The sequence below is a fragment of the Bufo bufo genome, chromosome 1 (genome assembly GCF_905171765.1).
Source record: "Bufo bufo chromosome 1, aBufBuf1.1, whole genome shotgun sequence".
NCBI lineage: Eukaryota > Metazoa > Chordata > Amphibia > Anura > Bufonidae > Bufo > Bufo bufo.
Window position 1 is genome coordinate 443,809,806 of NC_053389.1, and position 19,653 is coordinate 443,829,458.

Genomic DNA, 19,653 nt, shown 5'->3' on the forward strand with positions numbered 1-19,653 from the left:
ACCTTGAGATTTTCCATTTTCGTTTTTCACCTGCATTCCCAGAGCCATAACCTTTTTATTTTTCAGTTCACATATCCTTTCGAGGGCTTATTTTTTGCGGGACAAGTTGTACTTTCTAATGCCACTACTTAACATTGCATATGATATAATGATGTGCTGTAAAACAGTCTAAATGGGGTGGAATTGGAAAACATTATGAAATTCTGCCACAATTTTATGTTTTTTTTACAGCATTCCCTATGCGGTAAAATTGACCTGTTACCTTCATTCTGCAGGTCAGTATGATTACAACGATACCACACTTGCATAGTTTTTATTGCGTTTTAATATATAACTTTTTTGTAGTTATGCGTACATAGCTAATTTTTTGTGGGGTGATCTGTACTTTTCAGTGTGCATAACTTTTTTTTAATCACCTTTCATAAAATTCTTTTTGGGGGGTGAAGTGACAAAAAATGGCAAACTGGCAATTTTTATTTTTTTTTTCCCGTTACGCCATTTTTAATAGTATGGGCATTTTCGCATGCAGCGATACCCATGATGTGTATTTCTTTTTTATTGGCCATAAAAAGGTGGTGGTGATTTGAACTTTTATATATATTTTTTTTTTTATTTTTTTTCAAGACTTTTTTTTACTTTTAAGTCACCCTGAGTGACTATAACTGGCAATTATTAGATTGTCTATTATGTTCTGTGATGGCTATATAGCCACCTTAGAACACTAAGGGGGTCACTAATCAAACAGAAATATGTCCAAATTAGAACACAGGTCTTTTGCTCCGCAATCTGAGACTTCCCCCCACTCACGCCAGGTCTAAAAAAGGGGGTGTGGCATGAGCGGGGCAGACAGCTAGGAAGCTGTCTTACATTTAGAAGCGACGGTGGATCCACGGAAGTTATGTAGACGCCGGCGTTCATAACTCCGGCGGATCCACCGCCAGGTATAGGGGTTATTAAGACCGGCGTCTAAAACACCGATCTTAATAAATGTGCCCCATCATTTACAATATACCAATACAGTGCTGCCACCTGCTGGCCTGTATTGGTATATTCTAGTAATAGTTAGAGAAGCCTGCTTAGGGCTTCAGGCTATTACTGTAACACAACAGCTTCCCCCATCTCAGCCAGGGAACACTGTTATGGGTGCAGAAGCGCACAGCTCCCGCTTCCGGACTGCTCAGATGCCGTGCCCAATGTGACCACGGCATCTGAGGGGCTGATCGCAAGCATCCGCTGCAGGTCTCTGCTGTTTGAAACAGCAGAAACCCCGATGGCTATGGCGCCACTGCACGTACAAGTAGGCGCCATCTTTAAAGTGTAGGTTGCCAAGAGGTTAATATATGCAAATGAGCTCAGCTCTCTCTGCAACTGCTGCGTTCTCTGCACTTTGATTGACAGGGCCAGGCAGTGAAAATGTCATCACTCCTGGCCCTTTCAAACAAAGTGAACAGGGTGGGGCAGTTGCAGAGAAAACTGATCCTCTAGGAGTAATAGCAACGCCCCTGTTGCTCCTAAATACTCATTTGCATACATTAAAACATCATTTTTCTCAGTAATGCAGGCACATATGGACATGGGACCAACACAGATGTCTTCAGCTGCCAAGTGCACATGCAACAGGTCAACCAGTGTAATAGGTACAAATCTGCTGACAGAGGCCCTTTAACACAATTGATAATGATCACTTACACAAAGCTACTCGGGCTGTTTGTTATGAGAAACATCTTTTTGCCGTTATTTGCCAACTTTGTCAACACAGCTTGGGTTTTCTCCCCATAGCAAATAAACCTCTCTAGAAAAAAAAAATATATATATTAATGAAACAGATCTACACATACATTTACAGGCTCAAAAAAGATTTTAGACCAAACACACAGATCTTTTTTCAATTCTGGACCAAATAACTATTGAAACAAATACATATGTATTTGTATTTTTTATTTTATTAATTACTGTATATTCTATTCCTCAGAATTTCACCTTTTACATAATTAATACGGCTGCTCATCAATATGTATTGGGTGATCCACCGCTGTCCAGCCTTCTTAGTATACATAATTTAGGCTACTTTCACATTAGTGTTATTACTGGATCCGGCAGGGTTCAGCAAAAACGCTTCCGTTACTGATAATACAACCATCTGCATCCGTTATGAACAGATCCGGTTGTATTATCTTTAACATAGCCAAGACGGATCCGTCATGAACTCTATTGAAAGTCAATGGGGGACGGATCCGTTTTCTATAGTGGCAGATAAAACGGAGCCCCTATGACTGATCTCAATACCAGAAAACTAAAACGCTAGTGTGAAAGTAGCCTTAGATTCTCCTACATGCGGTCAGTGAACGTAACTGACCTATTTGGGGAAATGTGTACCCCTTATAATATTCACACATTACAGTTTCTTGTTGAAAGGGAGAGCTGCTCACTAACCATGTTCAAATATTTAATTATAAGGTGGGCAATATGGTCTGGTGCATGTTAAAGTCCGTAACATAAAAGGCGTTCATAATCACAACAGTGCCCTCACCCTCCCCTTCACACCAGACAGCACATGGGTTAGTGGGGATGAATCTGATCCCTAAGGCCTCTTTCACACGAGCGTGACGGATTAGGTCCGGATGCGTTCAGTGAAACTCGCACCATTTTGCAAGCAAGTTCAGTCAGTTTTGTCTGCAATTGCGTTCAATTTTTCTCTGTTATAGTGCAATGCGTTTTGATGCGTTTTTGCGCACATGATAAAAAACGAAAGGTTTACAAACAACATCTCTTAGCAACCAACAGTGAAAAACGTATCGCACCCGCACTTGCTTCCGGATGCAATGCGTTTTTCACTGAAGCCCCATTCACTTCTATGGGGCCAGGGCTGCGTGAAAAAAACCCCGCAGAATATAGAACATGCTGCATTTTTCATGCAACACAGAACTGATGCGTGAAAAAAATAAACGTTCATGTACACAGACCCATTGAAATAAATAGGTCAGGATTCAGTGCGGGTGCTATGCATTCACGCCACGCCTTGCACCCGCGCGGAAAACTTGTTCGCGTGAAAGGGGCTTATCAGTTTATTGCTACAAAGTCCAGGCTTCCACACACTGCACTTCCCCGGATCACAGGGCTCAGTCTAAGGCCTCATGCACACAACTGTTCCGTTTTTTGCGGTCCGCAAAAAACAGAAGCCGCCTGTGTGCCTTCCGCAATTTGCGGAACGGGCGGCTCATTTTAGAAATGCCTATTCTTGTCCGCAAAACGGACAAGAAAAGGACATGTTCTATTTTTTTTGCGGGGCCACGGAACGGAGAAACGGATGCGGACAGCAAACGGAGTGCTGTCCGCATCTTTTGCGGCCCTATTGAAGTGAATGGGTCCGCATCCGAGCCGCCGATGCGGACCCAAACAACGGCCGTGTGCATGAGGCCTAACGTCTACATTCAAACCAGGGTACGGCCACATGAGGTGAATACGCTGCCGATTTGTGTGGAAAAGCCACGGCCCTTACAGTACCAGATAAGTGGATGAGACTTTTTTTTTTTTTTTTAAAGCTCTGGAAAACATCCACAAAGGAATCTAGACATAACTGGCTTATTATGGCTTTCCCCATAAATCTGCAGCACTATGAATTCCACTAAAAATTTGCACCATTTGGTGTGGAACTACAGCAGAAAATCTACAGTGAACTGTCCTATATGGACCTACCCCAACAGTCAAACAGTACGGTGTATTTTTTATTGCCGGGTTCTCCAGGTTAATGGAGTAAAATTCAGCTCTTTATAGTAGCCTGCCTTTGTGAATAGCAGGTGTAAAATAGGAGGAAATGTCTTGCTTCTCATAAACACAAATAACACAATACAAGCGTACATGAAAGACTGAGCTGCGACGTAAAATGATTTATTTCTCGGCTGAAAGCCATGATTTCATAAGACCCATAAAGAGGTCTAATCTACTGCTCCACAGGCAGAACATTACATTTCTACAGATCAGCTTTTCACATACCTAGTCTAAGGAGAACTAAGCAGTACTTACCAATGTCAGCCTCCACAGCTCGGTACATTAGCCCTTTCACATGAACATCCCGAATGGCGTCCTGTCCACAAAACAGTTACATAAGGTGAGCAAGTGAGTAGAGATCTGATAATACACAATCTGCTTGGCCTCCTGGTATTACACTTCTGAATGACAAATTCCACAGTCATGGGTGTAATAAGGGCAGTTATGTGGCATAAAAGAAAATAAGCGCAGACAAGCACCATATCAGTTAGGGAGGCTTTGCAATGAGGATCTACAAAACATTCGATTTACTGCCCTGAAAACAATAGAATACACATTCGGGGCAGGTTATAGTGGAAAAAACTGCAAAAAATACAGTCAGACTGCAAAACCATTGAGCAGATTTACTAAGCAAAATGTGCCACAAGTCTGGTTTAACCCCTTAAGGACCCTGGGATTTTCCATTTTTGCGTTTTCGTTTTTCACTCCCCGCCTTTCCATAGTCCTAACTTTATTTTTCCATTCACATAGCCTTATGGAGGGCTTATTTTTGGCGGGACAAGTTGTACTTTCTAATGGCACCATTTACGGTTGCATACCATGTAGTAGAAAGCGGGAAAATTATATATTTTTTTTTCACACTGTACACTATGCGCTAAAATTGACCTGTTATCTTCATTCTACAGGTCAGTATGGTTCCAAGGATACCACACTTGTATAATTTTTCTTGCGTTTTAATACTAACTTTTTTTCAAATTAAAACCTTTGGAGTAAAAATTATTTTTTTTTATAACCATATTCTGACCCCTATAACTTTTTTGTAGTTATGTGTACAGGGCTTTTTTATGCGGGACAATCTGTTCTTTTCAGTGATACCAATTTTAAGTGTGTGCGGCTTTTTGATCACTTTTTATAAAAAAAATTATTGGGTAGTTGAAGTGACAAAAAATGGCAAATTGGCTGTTTTTATTTTTTTTCCCGCTACGCCATTTGCTGTATGCCATTAATATTGTTATATTTTAATAGTATGGGCATTTTCACACGCGGCGATTTTTTTTATTGGTTAAGTATTTTCATTTTTAATTTTAAGGAAAGGGGGGTGATTTGAACTTTTAGTTTTTTTTTTATATTTGTAAAAACTTATGTTTTTGTCACCTTGCCCAACATAGTATTTGGTGATGGCTAAATAGCCATCATTGAAGACTTCATTTGCACTATATCAATACAAGGCTGCCATCTAGTGGCCTGTATTGATACATACATCTAATTGATTCTGAAGCCTGCTTAAGGCTTCGGTCAATTAGTTCATGGTAATAGGTCTCCCGATCTCAGCCGGGGAACGCTGTGACCGGACCGGAAGCGCGCGACTTCTGGTTCTGGTCTGCGCAGATCCCGTGGTCACACCTTATGGCTGATCGCATACATGTGCCGCGGGTCTCTGCTATTTAAAATAGCAGAAACCGCGCGGCTAAGGCGCGTGCTGCACGCGCGAGCGGGCGCCATGTTTAGGGATCGGACCCATGATGTACAGCTACGTCATGGGTCCTTAAAGGGTTAAAGGGAACCTGTCATCAACTTTATGCTAACCTCACTGAGGGCAGCATAAAGTAGTGACAGAAATGCTGATTACAGCAGTGTGTCACTCATGAGCTAAAAGTAAGTGGTTGCTGAGAACCAGCATCATAATCATTGCAGCCCGGGCCTTGAAAAGAGTCAAATCTACCTGAGAAGAGTCCTGGTTATTCCTAATCTCCTGCTCTCTCACCCGTCTGCTGATGATTGGCAGTTCTCTCCTAGAGAGAAAGGGAGAAAACTAGGTAGAAGACTGTCAGTCATCAGCAGGTGGGCAGGGAGAGCAGGACTTCATGAATAACCATGACTCTTCTCAGGTGGCCGTGACTCTTTTCCAGGCCCATCCTACCATGATTGTGATGTTGGTTCTCGGCAACCACTTACTTTTAACTTTTAAATGACCGACCTCTGAAATCAACTCACCTGTCACTACTTTATACTTCTGTTAGTATGGGCAGCATAAAGTTGATGATAGTTTCCCTTTATAGGGCTTTTCCACTTAATACTGGTGACCTGTCCGCAGATTGGTGGAGGTCCGACTCCCAGCACCTCTTTTGTTTGATGAGGCCGTGGTGGTCTGGTGAGTGTCACTGCCTTCTCATAGCTTACCAAGCACAGCACCATCCATTGGATAGCAGTTGTGCTTGGCATTGCTGCCCAGGCCCATTCACTTGAATGGGCACTACTTTACATTATACAAAAGTGTCTAACATTTATGAAGATAAACCAAATTTATCATACAGCATGATTCACCACCATGAATCTGGTGCATCTTTTGTCTGCCTTGTCTAAAGGTCCCTTTACACCAGACAATTCAGCAGGTGATTGTCCGGAAGGAAGGGTTCCTTCCCGAAAAAAGAACGCCCATCACTGAAGCAGGCTGATGCATTTACACGCAGCGATCTCCTCCACAGTATGGGGAGGAACGATCACCAATGCCATCGCTTGTCCCCATACAGAATCATTGTTTGCCGGCAGCAGAGCAGAATTAAATCTACTGCCGACTAACAATGATTCAGGTGACCGCCAAATGATTATATTACCCAATGAACAAACATTTAGCTCCTTCATCGGGTAACTGGCGGCACTTTTACACCGCCAGATTATTCCTAACGAGCGTTCATATGAACACTTGTTAACTAACACTGTATATCAGACAGGAACAATATTCCTTCCTTTGTATGTTATGCAGTGAAAGCAGTGGTTTCAATGACATCCTAATCCTCTTAGCTAAAGGAAAAAGTGGAAAGAACATTGACAAATATGATCCGCAGGCTGTGGACATTTTCCACCACAAACTCTGCACATAAATGGAGATGCGGTGCAGATTTTGCTGCTGCGGATTACACGTCTTTACAAGTAAAGATATTGATCTGCAGTGTACACTTAATGGCTGCAGCAGTGACAAATCCTCAATTTCTGCAGCAAAATGACTGGTTTACCAACTTTATTTTATTTCATTAATTTATTACATACCTTTACATCTTTATACAAATGTACAGGCTCATAATCAATGTTGTGCTTCAGGAAATAGTCATTGACACAGGACAGCAAAGTCATCTCAGGTAAGGAGAATATATCCATAAATTGCTTCAAGGTGTTCCCTTCTGAGCTCTGCAGAGTCACAAACAAGAGAGAGTTACCGCAAGTTGGTATAGTGCTCTTTACAAATGGTTAAGGCTGTACTACACAGCCCAATGTGACAATCGCCTAGTGGAGGAGACTGCTGCTATTACATGTAGCCATCTCCTCCGCGGCATGGAGCTCCTCTCCATGCTTTACAGTGGTTTGCCCCGGCAAATGATAATGTTTTAACAGGTCAAAAGATTTGGATTGTCCAATGATCGAGCATTACACTGCAAGATGATCACTAACTAGCGTTTATGCGAACACTCGTTAGCGATTATCTGCCAAAAAAAAAAAAAAGGCTAGTACAATACAGGCTTTAGGGCAGGACTGCATATGTGGAAAATCTGCAGCAGCAAAGTGGATGAGATTTCCACAAATCTCCATGTACTTCAGAATGTTTCTGCAAGCAAATCTGCACATAACTTGACATGTTGTGTGGGTTTTAAAGCCGCATCATGTCGATTGTGGTTGCGGATTTTTACCATGGATTTCAACCTTTGCAATGCAAACCCACACCAAGGACTTCCACAACAAAAATCCACAATATTTGGTAATACCAACAGATGCGCTGCGGAATGTCCACTGCAGAAAATTCGCAACAGACCCTCCACATGTGGCCATACCCCAATGTGTACTCCGAGATCAGTAGAAATTTGGGCAAAGGTTTAAAAATGTCATAAAATGCATTACTTGACCGGAGAAATCGCCCGCTGTTACAGCAGCACCGCTTTGGTGATCCCCACCAGTCTTTGTTCATGGTGCTGCAGGAAATTACCTGTCTGTCTACCCAGATGACTGCTGAAGCCGACTACTGGCCTCAGCGATATCTAGAGGTTAATGGCATTCCTTCCTTGCAATTCACATTTTTGCTGATCTCGGAAAAAACCCTTTTAAATACTAATTTGCACCAATATCAGTTCTAGACCGGTGCCATGCAGAATTGGGAGCTTTCATACAGGGGCCAAGAAAGCCTTTTTATGTCAAACTCCTAATCTTAGGACACTAGGTCAGTTAACAATTGCATAATAACAATTAATAATAACTGTAGGCATGTCAAAGTTTAATAGAGATCTATAATAATTAATACGTGTACCTTTCCATAAAAGTCACTCATCTGTTCCAGTGGCACATGAGAACCTTGATACATTTCAATAACCTCAGAATCTGGTACAACATCAAATCCCCTGAAAATAAAGGACAGAATCATTTTACACAGTCTGCTGCAGTTAGCTGATTTGTATTCATCTCCTCCGGCATCTTCCAAAAGATGGAAGCTGTAGATGAAATGCCTTAGAAATAGATTGAAGCTGGAATCCAACTGGTTGTTCATCCCCAAACCGCTCTACGTATGTCATGCATAGGCCTTAGTGACCAACAGTTTGACGACATTAGACCCCTATGTATTCAGAAACTGACAGTATTAGAAACTCAGAAAACGGATGAATCCGTTAGGACGTATTCGCACATGGTAGACTGAAAATCAGTTCCATTCTTCTGAATGAGGTTGTTTTGGCAGCAAGCACATGGATTTCTGCAAGCTGCAGTAGACATATAACACGGATCATAGTGGATCAGTCATGTACCTCGTGGCTCCAGAGCCTTGATACAAAGGGTTATGAAAGATTTGTAATCTACACTTATTTTATACAGCACTAAAAGTAGTATGTCTTAGGGTCCATTCACACGTCCGCAAAATGGGTCCGCATCCGTTCTGCAATCTTGCAGAACAGGTGCGGACCCATTAATTTTGCAAAACACATACGGACATGTGAATGGACCCTAAAAGATGATCAACTGTAAGACTCTGGCACTAAAAATATAGGGGGACATTTATCAAGTGATATACGCCACAATAGTGGCGTATTAAAGTTGCAGATTTTGTTGGGCGTCATTTTTTTGCGGAAAAATCAGCGGATTTTCTCTGCTCATGTCACTTTTCCAAAGCGGCAAGAAAAGGCGGTGTGGCGTGGGCGGGCCGGCAGGCCAGGCTCTTTCATCATTGTCCACACTGGTTTTTGCCGTGGAAAATGGCTTAAATTTACGCCAGCAAGGGGACTGGCGTAGAATCACGTCTGTCTCAGGGCCTGCTGGAAGAAGCACCTAACTTATGTGGAGGCCTGCGCCTTCCTCCAGCAGCACAGAGGGACTTAAGAGCAGCGTGGATAATTTCGGTCTAAATAAATGTCCCTCGTAAACCCTGCAGATTAATGCACCCAACAGGTTCATATAGTATATCATGCTTTTATGCCAGTGTAAGGCCACATGCACACCACCGTTCCGTTTTTTGCGGTTCGCAAAAAACAGAAGCCGTCCGTGTGCCTTTCGCAAAATGGACAAGAATAGGACATGCTATATTTTTTTTGGAGGAGCCTCGGAACGGAGCAACGGATGCGGATAGCACTCAGATGCGGACCCGAAAAATGGTCGTGTGCATGAGGCCTAACACTGAGGAAGGGTTTTGGACTAAAATCCATTGTGCATTCTACCTTTCATTGCTCCTCAATCCTTAGGCTCCATTCACACGTACGTGGTGTGTTGCGGACCCGCAAGCTACGGACAAGAATAGGACATGTTCTATCTTTTGCGGAGCTGCGGACCTGAAGATCGGGGCCGCGCTCCGCAAATGCGGATGCTGACAGCACACTGTGCTGTCCGCATCCATTCCGTCCCAATAGAGAATGAATGGGTCCGCACCCGTTCCGCAAAATTGCGGAACGGATGCGGACCCATTTGCGGACGTGTGAATGGAGCCTTACTCTGTTCAAACAGCCGTGGGCAGTAAGGAAACCTCAGAAAGACACCCAATCTGACCCCACATCACCTCTGGTATTTGAAATAATAAAGCTTTTGGACCTCTCATCTAATTCATGCAGGAAAAGAGGATTTCTTTAATTGCTAACACAATGCAGAGCTGCTTAGAGCCTTGGATCTGAGCAGGTTTCACACTGCAGATTAAGAGATTATTGCATTATTCAGCAACTTCTAATGACAGAACGGGTGGGGGGCGCACGCTGCCATTTCTAATTATTTCAGCCGTGATTTTGTAGCCAAGTTTGGGTAACTTTACTCTGCAATCTTATTCACTCACAGTTTATAATCTAAAATGAAAAAACGGCAAACTCATTACATAATATCCATTTCCCTCAATCTTTTGGCTGGGGTCGCACATCAGAAGCTGGGATTATTGTGTTACAATCATTTTGTGCCCCATATTTGCATCATCTCGTGCAGAATCCATAGTCCACGCTTTTTTACGATATCTACACCAGCTGTCCAGACACCCCGCAGTTGCGTCTGTAAATTGCTAGCAATGTGAACAGGAGCGTTACTTCTGATTGCAATCAACTGGAGTCAGTCACCACATGGTTGACAGAGGAACTCAAACGCCAAATTCCATCACGTGAACGGACCCTTAGGGTCCTTTCACATCTGCACTTTTCCCTTCTGGTATTGAGATCCGTCATAGGAAAGCGCTTCAGTGAATGGGGGCAAAACTGAACTGAATGCACCAGAATGCATTCCGTCGCGTTTGGTTGCGTTCCTATGCCGGACAGAAAACGCTGCAAACAGGAGTTTTTGAGTGTGTCATGGGATGCAGAGCAAGATGGATCCGGCATGAAACACAATATAAGGATCCCTTTTCTCGGACACAAAAGAAAACGTGCCGGATCCGTCATGGCCATTTTAGAGAGAATACAATCGGATCCGTTCATAACAGATGCAGATGGTTGTATTATCCTAAAGGAAGCGTTTTTGCTGATCCATGATGGATCCAGCAAAAACGCTGGTGTGAAAGTAGCCTTAGGCCTCATGCACACGGCCGTTGTTTTGGTCCGCATCCGAGCCGCCGTTTTGGCGGCTCGGATGCGGACACATTCACTTCCGTTGCTCCGTTCCGTGGCCCACGCAAAAAAAATATAACATGTCCTATTCTTGTCCGCGCTATGCGGACAATAGGCATTTATATTGAAGGCGGTCCATGCAGTTCTGCAAATTGCGGAACGCGCACGGACGCCATCCGTGTTTTGCGGATCTGCAATTTGTGGACCGCAAAACACACCACGGTCGTGTGCATGCAGACTTATAGTGTCATCAGTAAAAATGTAGGAACATATTTAAATTTCCTCCATCCATTTAAATGTAGTACAGGCTGCAGAGTATAGAAAAAGGTATGGCTACCAGGAACTGGATTAAGTTGTGTTTAAAACAGGAAAATTCAAGAATTTATAGTATATATAGTCATATTAGAGAACTGAACATAGGGCAGCCAGCATAGCCACAAATGAAAGGCAAAGGGTACCCATTCTAATGAAAAGAGGATGCCTAGTTCATTAGGGGGTTGTGTTCATATGTCCTCTCTCAGCACTTCAGTGAAATACATAGGTAATCCACTGATTTCAAAGAGAGCTGTGTAATTCCCTGTGATGGTCCAGCAGAGAAGAAGCTGAATACTTGTACCAGGTCTCCCCAGAGGTTACAGCTGATAGAGGTCCCAGCAGAAAATGTCCCCAAAAAAAAAAAGATAGCCCAAAGTCGACAACACCTTTTATCACATGGGAGTCCTTTAGGCCTCATGCACAGGGCCGTTGTTTGGGTCCACATCCGAGCCGCCGTTTTGGCGGCTCGGATGCGGACCCATTCATTTCAATGGGGCCGCAAAAGATGCGGACAGCACTCTGTGTGCTGTCCGCATCCATTGCTCCGTTCCGTGGCCCCGCAAAAAAAATAGAACATGTCCTTTTCTTGTCTGTTTTGCGGATACCATGGTGATACCGTAAAACATACGTCAGGAGAGGTGACAGGTCCCCTTTAACCTTCAATTGGGTCCCCATCCGTTCCGCAATTTTGCGGAACAGGTGCGGACCCATTCTTTTTCAATGGGGCCGGAATGTGCTGTCCGCATCCGAGGATCCGCATTTCCGTTCCGCAAAAAAATAGAACATGTCCTATTCTTGTCCGAAAAGGCATGCACATTGCCAGTGTCCGTGTTTTGCGGATCCGCAAAACACATACGGATATGTGAATGGACCCTAAGGATGACTTTGTTTCCACCTCTGATTTTCAAGCCTCATATTGTCCTTTGCTGAGGCTCTGTGATGTCAAATCAAAAAAATTATCCCTAGGGCTGAGTTCACACGGGCGAGTATTCCACGCGGGTGCAATGCGGGAGGTGAACGCATTGCACCCGCACTGAATCTGGACCCATTCATTTCTATGGGGCTGTGCACATGAGCTGTGATTTTCACACATCACTTATGCGTTGCGTGAAAATTGCAGCATGCTCCTCTTTGTGCGTTTTCCACGCAACGCAGGCCCCATAGAAGTGAATGGGGCTGCGTGAAAATCACAAGCATCCGCAAGCAAGTGCGGATGCGGTGCGATTTTCACGCACGGTTGCTAGGAGACGATCGGGATGGAGACCCGATCATTATTATTTTCCCTTATAACACGGTTATAAGGGAAAATAATAGCATTCTTAATACAGATTGCATAGTACAATAGTGCTGGAGGAGTATCCGTAAATAGGGGAACAATTTGCTGTAGGATTCCCCCAAAAATATTTGGCAGTAGTAGATGACCGCTACTTTCCACATCTGCACCTTCGGCAACTGTGGCTTCCTCCACTGGACTATGGAATGTGTTGACGACCGCTTCAGATGAAGTATTGAGGTGTCCTCACTACATATATATTCCACTTCTGAAGCGGCCTCTATGTCGCTACCCGAATCAGAGTACAAAATAACGCCATCTCTGCGTTGCAGGTTCTACACACCATTTTAATATGGAAATAAAAGCAAAACAATACATGTAAAAGTTATAAGCAGAGTGAAAGGAGAGGACTGCGAGGACCACTGAGCCCACCATTTAACTTCATGCTTCATGCTCACGACCGTATGTGTTTTGTGGTCCACAAAAAAAAACGGATGACATCCGTATGCCATCTGTTTTTTTTTTGCGGATCCATTGTAACAATGCCTAAAACGGACAAGAATAGGACATGTTCTATTGTTTTTGCGGAACGGACATACGGATGCGGATAGCACACTGTGTGCTGTCTGCATTTTTTGCGGACCCATTGAAATGAATGGGTCCGCATCTTATCCGCAAAAGAAACAGAACAGACACGGAAACAAAATACGTTTGTGTGCATGTAGCCTTACAGCGGGGCTGTGATTGGTTTTTCACGACAATCAAACTGGTCCCCAAAATAATGTCCAAGCCCCTAGCTGGGAGCTGGGGCTTGGAGATGTCAGCACTGCTTGCAATGCAATCTTATTCTAAAGCGCTGCCGTAGAAACACCGTAATGACCGCCATACAATTACACATCAGCGGTCAATAAGGAGTTAAATAACTTGCTAACAGCTCATGAAAACCACATGAGGGCAATCTCAGTGCCTAGCAATACAGGGACTTTATTCTGCACTTGTAGCAATCTTAAGTGGCGAGATATGGCTACGAATCAGTCGAAAGGCACATGAGCAATGACTGGGAACAAACCATTCAATCCCGATCATTGCTTAAACATTTACATGCAGCAATCATCTCCTCTTTATGGGGATGAGCGATCATAGAGTATCATTGTTTGCTGGCAGCGGATTACTGTTTACCCAAGACAATGCGCCCCAATTCTTTGCTGGTGTAAGAGGACCTCTCACCACTCCCGACATGTCTGGTTTCCTAAATCATTATTCCTCATGCAATAATGATTCTAGAGATCCTTTAGTATAACTTTATGTTGTTTCTTTTCTCAGTTATTGCTACTAGAAATGCATTAATGAATCTGCAACAGGGTGTCATCAGTGAGGTTAGGGGTGTTTCTGCACAGTTTACCATTGTCTAATCAGTGCTGCCAGTGTGACATTGTGCAGGGAAACAAACGGAACTATTAACCCCCAGTTCCAGATTCATTAATACATTTTGAGTAGCATTAACTGAGGAACGAAATTACAAAGTTATAAGAAAAGAAGCTCCAGAATCATTGCATGGGGAATAAGATTATTTAGTAAAACAGACATGTTAGAAATGACAGGTCAATAAAAAGGTAGAAGGAATAAATGTAAAGTCCATAATAAAACCATACAACCACAAGCCAATGGTGAGAACATGTCTGACTCACCGGTACACAGTTCCCAGCTGGATGTAATGGAAGGAGTCAATCTTCATTAATAGTGCCTTATAAAAAGAGATAGACCATTAACACTTTCATACTACTGATACGGCAAAATAATTGAAAAAGAATAAACCGGCCATTCAGTCTGAGAATGGGCTGACGACAGCTCAGCAGTTAGAGTTTCATACAAACACAGGCTGCAGTTTTGTCTTCACAAAAGTAGAATTATATAGCACTGCTCTAGTGTACATGGCGGTTGGTGAAGTTAGTAAAAGTATAAATGGGGGAATTTATCATGAGGAGAATATTTGAAGTCAGTTTTGCTTGAGTCTGCGTTGTCTTACCTTATGCCACATGTATGAAATGTCACAGGTTGTTTGATAAATTTGTCTAGAGAAGCTGCTCCACCCTCCCACTGAAGTGAGATTGCGACTTTTTAAAACTTCATTAACCTAGCTGACCACACGCACTTTTCCACCCGTATCACAAAACTGGAGTGAGTGGTGTAAAAATGCAAAAAAGTCGCAAAATTTTGCGAAAGAGAGTGCAAAAAAAAGTCACAAAAGCACTATTTTCCAACTTTTTGATGCCAGATTTTGGGAGTGAAGGTATGATAAATCAAAGCCTAGGTATTTTAGGCAGAGGTTGGTGGAGAATGGAACTGTTAAAGGGGTATCCCGGTTTTTATTTTTTTAATTCATTTGTTTATATAATAAAAAATATATACCATATTTTTCGCTTTATAAAGACGCACCAGATGATAAGACGCACCCCAGATTTTAGAGTAGGAAAATAAGAAAATAATATTTTTCATCAGACCTCATATCAGCCCACTCAGAGCCTTATAAAACCTCAGATTAGCCCATCAGACCTCAGATTAGTCCATCAGTACCCCCCAGACCTCAGATTAGCCCATCCGTACCCCCAAGACCTCAGATTAGCCCATCAGACCTCAGATCAGACTAAAATAAAAAATCTGCCAGATCCAGATCCGTTGGGACCCACACCTATATCGAGAACGGAGCCCCGCAAGTGAAGGAGGGCGCACTGCACATGCCCAGCCGCCCTCTATTAATTTTCTATGGGGACGGCGAAAATAGCCGAACGCTGGCTTGGCTATTTCCGTCGGCCCCCTAGAAAATGAATAGGAGCGGGGGCCGCGCATGCGCAGTACGCTCCCATTCGCTTCTATGGGGAGCCGGCTTGGTGGTGGCTGGACCGGAGTCCTCCAGCCACCACCTTGCGGGACTCTGTTCTCGATATAGGTGCGGGTTCCAACGGTGGTAGCCGCACCTATAAGACAATAGGGGCATATCCTAGCGATATGCCCCCATTGTCCATGATGAGAAAACCCCTTTAAATATCTTTCTTATATCAGGTTGTTGAACATTATCTGCACGGCAGAATTGTTTAGCCCATTAATCCGTCAGTCCTGTGTAATGCAACCATTGCCTAACTGAAACATGGCATTAGTCATGAGACACCGAACTGAAATTCCATAAGCAATAAAGCTACATCACATATGTACTGGGTAAGCACACGGGACACGTCCATGGATTAACTACATAGGACTAATGGTGAAACCATGATGGTTATTACAACCACTCCATAATATGTGTATTTACATGCCTGCCTGTTTCCAGGTGATTTGTAAAATGGCTTCCTGTCTGTAGGTGATGTTATCATGTTAATAAATTTAACTGTAAACAAAAATTACAAACACAACACATACAGGGGTGACAGGGAGAACAATGTCAGATGTGCAGCTACACAGACACTGACAGACATGAAATACTGCTGCAGGCAGTAATGATGCATATACTGTATTCATATGTTCTGCATCTCACTATTCACCTGTTAGATATCTGGACCGTTAAAAGAATGCCAGAGGTCACATGACACGCTTGAGGGTCACATGACTGACGCCCTCTTTAGTCCCCCTATTCAGATCTCTAATAGATGCATTTTACAGGACTAACATGAGCTGTGCCAGTTTTTTTTAGAGAAACTATTGTGTGAATATAATAAAGGTCTTTTAAATACATGTATAATAGAAAATTGTATAACTGCCTATTCTCTAAACCAATACATGCAATCATTAAAATTGGATATCCCTTTATTAATGGCAATTCAAGCAAAATGCCTTGAGGGATGTCGGATTAAAGTGGATTTAAAGTCCACATAACCGATTTATAGTCCGACCAAGAGGCTGTGCAGCTCTTGACAGAAAAGCTTCATGTCAAAATACTAACCTTATGAACATCATAGTGAAGACCCCGAATTGCAAAGTCTGCATCATACTCATATCTTCTCAATTCACTCGGATACTGTAATAAAAGAACAAATTAGAAGAGCAAGCAGTAAGATACAGAACTGAAGCCCATAGCACCTGAAGCTTTAACATACCTTTCTCATAATTACTAGTCATAAAGGTAGCCAAGCTAGCTTCTCAGTTAGTCCCACATACATCCTATCCAAACTGAATAGGGTTGGTGACTAGAGATGAGCGAACTTGTGTGTTCGGGTTATCTAAGAATTCCATTATTGATTCTGCTACCATGGACCATAACTTATGTTCCGTGGTAGCGGAATCCATAACGGAATTCTTAAATAACCCGAACCTTGTACGCCGAACTTGAAACACAAGTTCTCTCATCCCTAATTGTCTAGAACAGTAAACCCTGATAACATTTTTAGGATCCATATGTTCCCATAGATTCAAACACTACTGTGGTGTCAAATTGAATGGCCGATAATGTCTGCAATTCTCATATTCCCTCTTTGTTAGATAGGAACAACTTTTAATCTTTTTAGCTTTTAGCTGGGTTAGTGCCAGAGTCTTTGTTCTTCTCCCCTCCTTTCGGTAGATCACAGTAGTCCTCATTGATTCCTATTCGGTAGCCACTGAAACAAATGGCAATGTAACTGCCAATCTAACACAAATTAAGAGGGTTCTCTGCTTTGGACAATCCTTATTTGTAAGAAGGCTCCCTCAAAAATAAGCTTTTCATAAAGTGCCCCTCAGATGGGAGTCCCAGCAATCATCTCTAATAAGGGAATAAACTTTTCAGTAAGAATTTAATTTCTCTTCAGCACCACAGCAGGAGAAATCAGACAATACACAATGTCTACTGAAATCAAGGGGCTATCTGTGTAATGAAGGACAGTGCAGGTCCTCCAGAGCAAGAGAAACTCTTTGTAACTGCTCTCCACTCTGGCCAAAAAAAGTGTGTGGGGGTCTCCTCACTTAAAATGGTTTTCCGAGATTTTTATACTGATGACCTATCCTCACGATAGGTCATCAGTATCAGATTGGTGGGGGTCTGACACCAGGGACCCCCGCCGATCAGCTGTTTGAGAAGGCACCGGTGCTCCTGTGAGCGCCGCTGCCTTCTCTGCTTACCAAGCGCACATTGCATAGCGGCTGTGCTTGGTATCGCAGCTCAGCCCCCATGAGGCTGAGCTGCTCTTAGGCCATGTGTCATCACATGGCCTAGAAAAAGCAGAGACGAGCACTACTGTGAGCCCCGCTGCCTTCTCGAACAGCTGACTGCCTGGGATCCCTGGTGTCAGACCCCCACCGATCAGATACTGATAACCTATCCAGAGGACAGGTCAACAGTAAAAAAAAAAAAAAAAAAATCTTGGAAAATCCCTTTAACTCAAATTTCTCTAAAGGGCTAATGCACACGAGCATATTTTTCTTCAGTGTGCTATCCGTTTTTAAAACCCCCACTGATCAGATACTATTCAAGTCATCAGTGGAAATGACTTGGAAAACCGCTTTAACTTTTTGCAGACCAAAAAGAAGATATGGTTGTGTGTATACGGCCTAAAAGGGTATATGAAACAGCATTTCTAAACTGGACAGTCCCTTTAAGGTCTCAAAGGGGTTGTCCCACAAAAAATACTACAGTTTTCAAACCTGGATCTGAATACTCTTGTAATTGCAGGCAATTCAAAATGTAGCATAGCCACTGAGCCGTTCAATAAAATGTATCTGTATAGCACCAACTGCTGTTTGATTCTTTCTTATTTCCTTGTCCGGCTCACTGATAAGGCTGCACATGCTCAGTTTCATCCTTCAGCTGCCTCCTGAGCTGTGATAGAGAGGGCTGCAGCAGAAAGTACACTTCCCTTGATATAAATCTAGCAGAGCAATGAATGGGGAGATCTCTGGATCCATGTGAGGTACAGGGCTGGTTCTAGCTTTGTTAGAAAGGTATTGTCATGTACTATATGATGTCTGATTTTCATTTTTTACATTAGTCATGTGATAACCCCTTTAACCCAGCTGAATCTGGAGAGTCACATAAAATCCAACCTAATTATACCGTACATAACTTTTTGCTCTACAAAGTCGTATGTTTTATTAAACACTAGACTGGTGTACGGCCATTCTTTCGTAACGTTACATTCCATTTTCATTTTGTTACCTCATTTGAAGAGGTATGAAACTTATACTGACCTTTCTTAGCAATTGCTGAGGAATGTCATAAGATAAACCAGAAACAAAGCTTAAATAAACAGGGTTTATTCTTTTCTTCCACCTCATTCTCAAGATATGACGGTTATCAAATCCACAATAAATCTATCCATGAAGGCATGCAGCACATCAGGAGAAATATTCACCACTAGGCCAGTGAAACCTTTGTATTATCAGCGTTCCTATCATTTGGTGCCACTTTTATTCCCCGTATAGTTTAGGGGTAGGTTCACATGAAACCTTGTTGCTGTGTTTTTCTGTAACTTTTTTTAGTAGCAATGACAGAAAAATATTGTCCAGTTAATTTTATGAAAAGAATGCAACACAAAAAGCAATTTAAATGTCATGTGAATAAATCCAAACTGTTATTTTAGGGCAGTTTGCTGCCTAGTACTAGTTTCAAACTTGGGACATGTCCCTCCTAGTAATACATGCTGGACATCAGTTCTGTGAATCCACAAAGTGGCTGTCTTCACAAGCGCTCACGGGACAGTTTCATTTGTGTATGGCTTTCCCCTTCTGCAGCCATTGCCATGTGTTTCCTCCCTCTCTGTACAACCTCTGACATTTCTGTTGGTATGTCCTGCTGACCTCACACTGTGCTACTCTAAGAGGAGAGAGGGGTAGATCAGAGTAACCGGGCTGAGCAAAGCAGATAATGACATAGAATGTGTCGGCAGATAAGAACCATTTGGCCCATCCAGTCTGCCCAATATACTGAATACTATGGATAGCCCCTGGCCCTATCTTATATGAAGGATAGCCTTATGCCTATCCCATGCATGCTTAAACTCCTTCACTGTATTTGCAGCTACCACTTCTGCAGGAAGGCTATTCCATGCATCCACTACTCTCTCAGTAAAGTAA

At 42.8% G+C, this 19,653-nt stretch overlaps 1 protein-coding gene across 3 annotated transcripts in view; it reads right to left on the minus strand.

The window, feature by feature from the left end:
* Positions 1–19,653, minus strand: part of NT5DC3 (5'-nucleotidase domain containing 3) — a 72,591-nt gene that overhangs the window by 22,789 nt on the left and 30,149 nt on the right. For all 3 annotated transcript variants that reach the window (XM_040407860.1, XM_040407878.1, XM_040407869.1), the window contains exons 3-8: positions 16,553–16,627; positions 14,307–14,362; positions 8,282–8,372; positions 7,036–7,173; positions 4,024–4,084; positions 1,690–1,792 (exon numbers count right to left, since the gene is read on the minus strand). In XM_040407860.1, the coding sequence (XP_040263794.1) occupies positions 1,690–1,792; positions 4,024–4,084; positions 7,036–7,173; positions 8,282–8,372; positions 14,307–14,362; positions 16,553–16,627 (524 nt within the window). The remainder of the gene's footprint in view (positions 1–1,689; positions 1,793–4,023; positions 4,085–7,035; positions 7,174–8,281; positions 8,373–14,306; positions 14,363–16,552; positions 16,628–19,653) is intronic.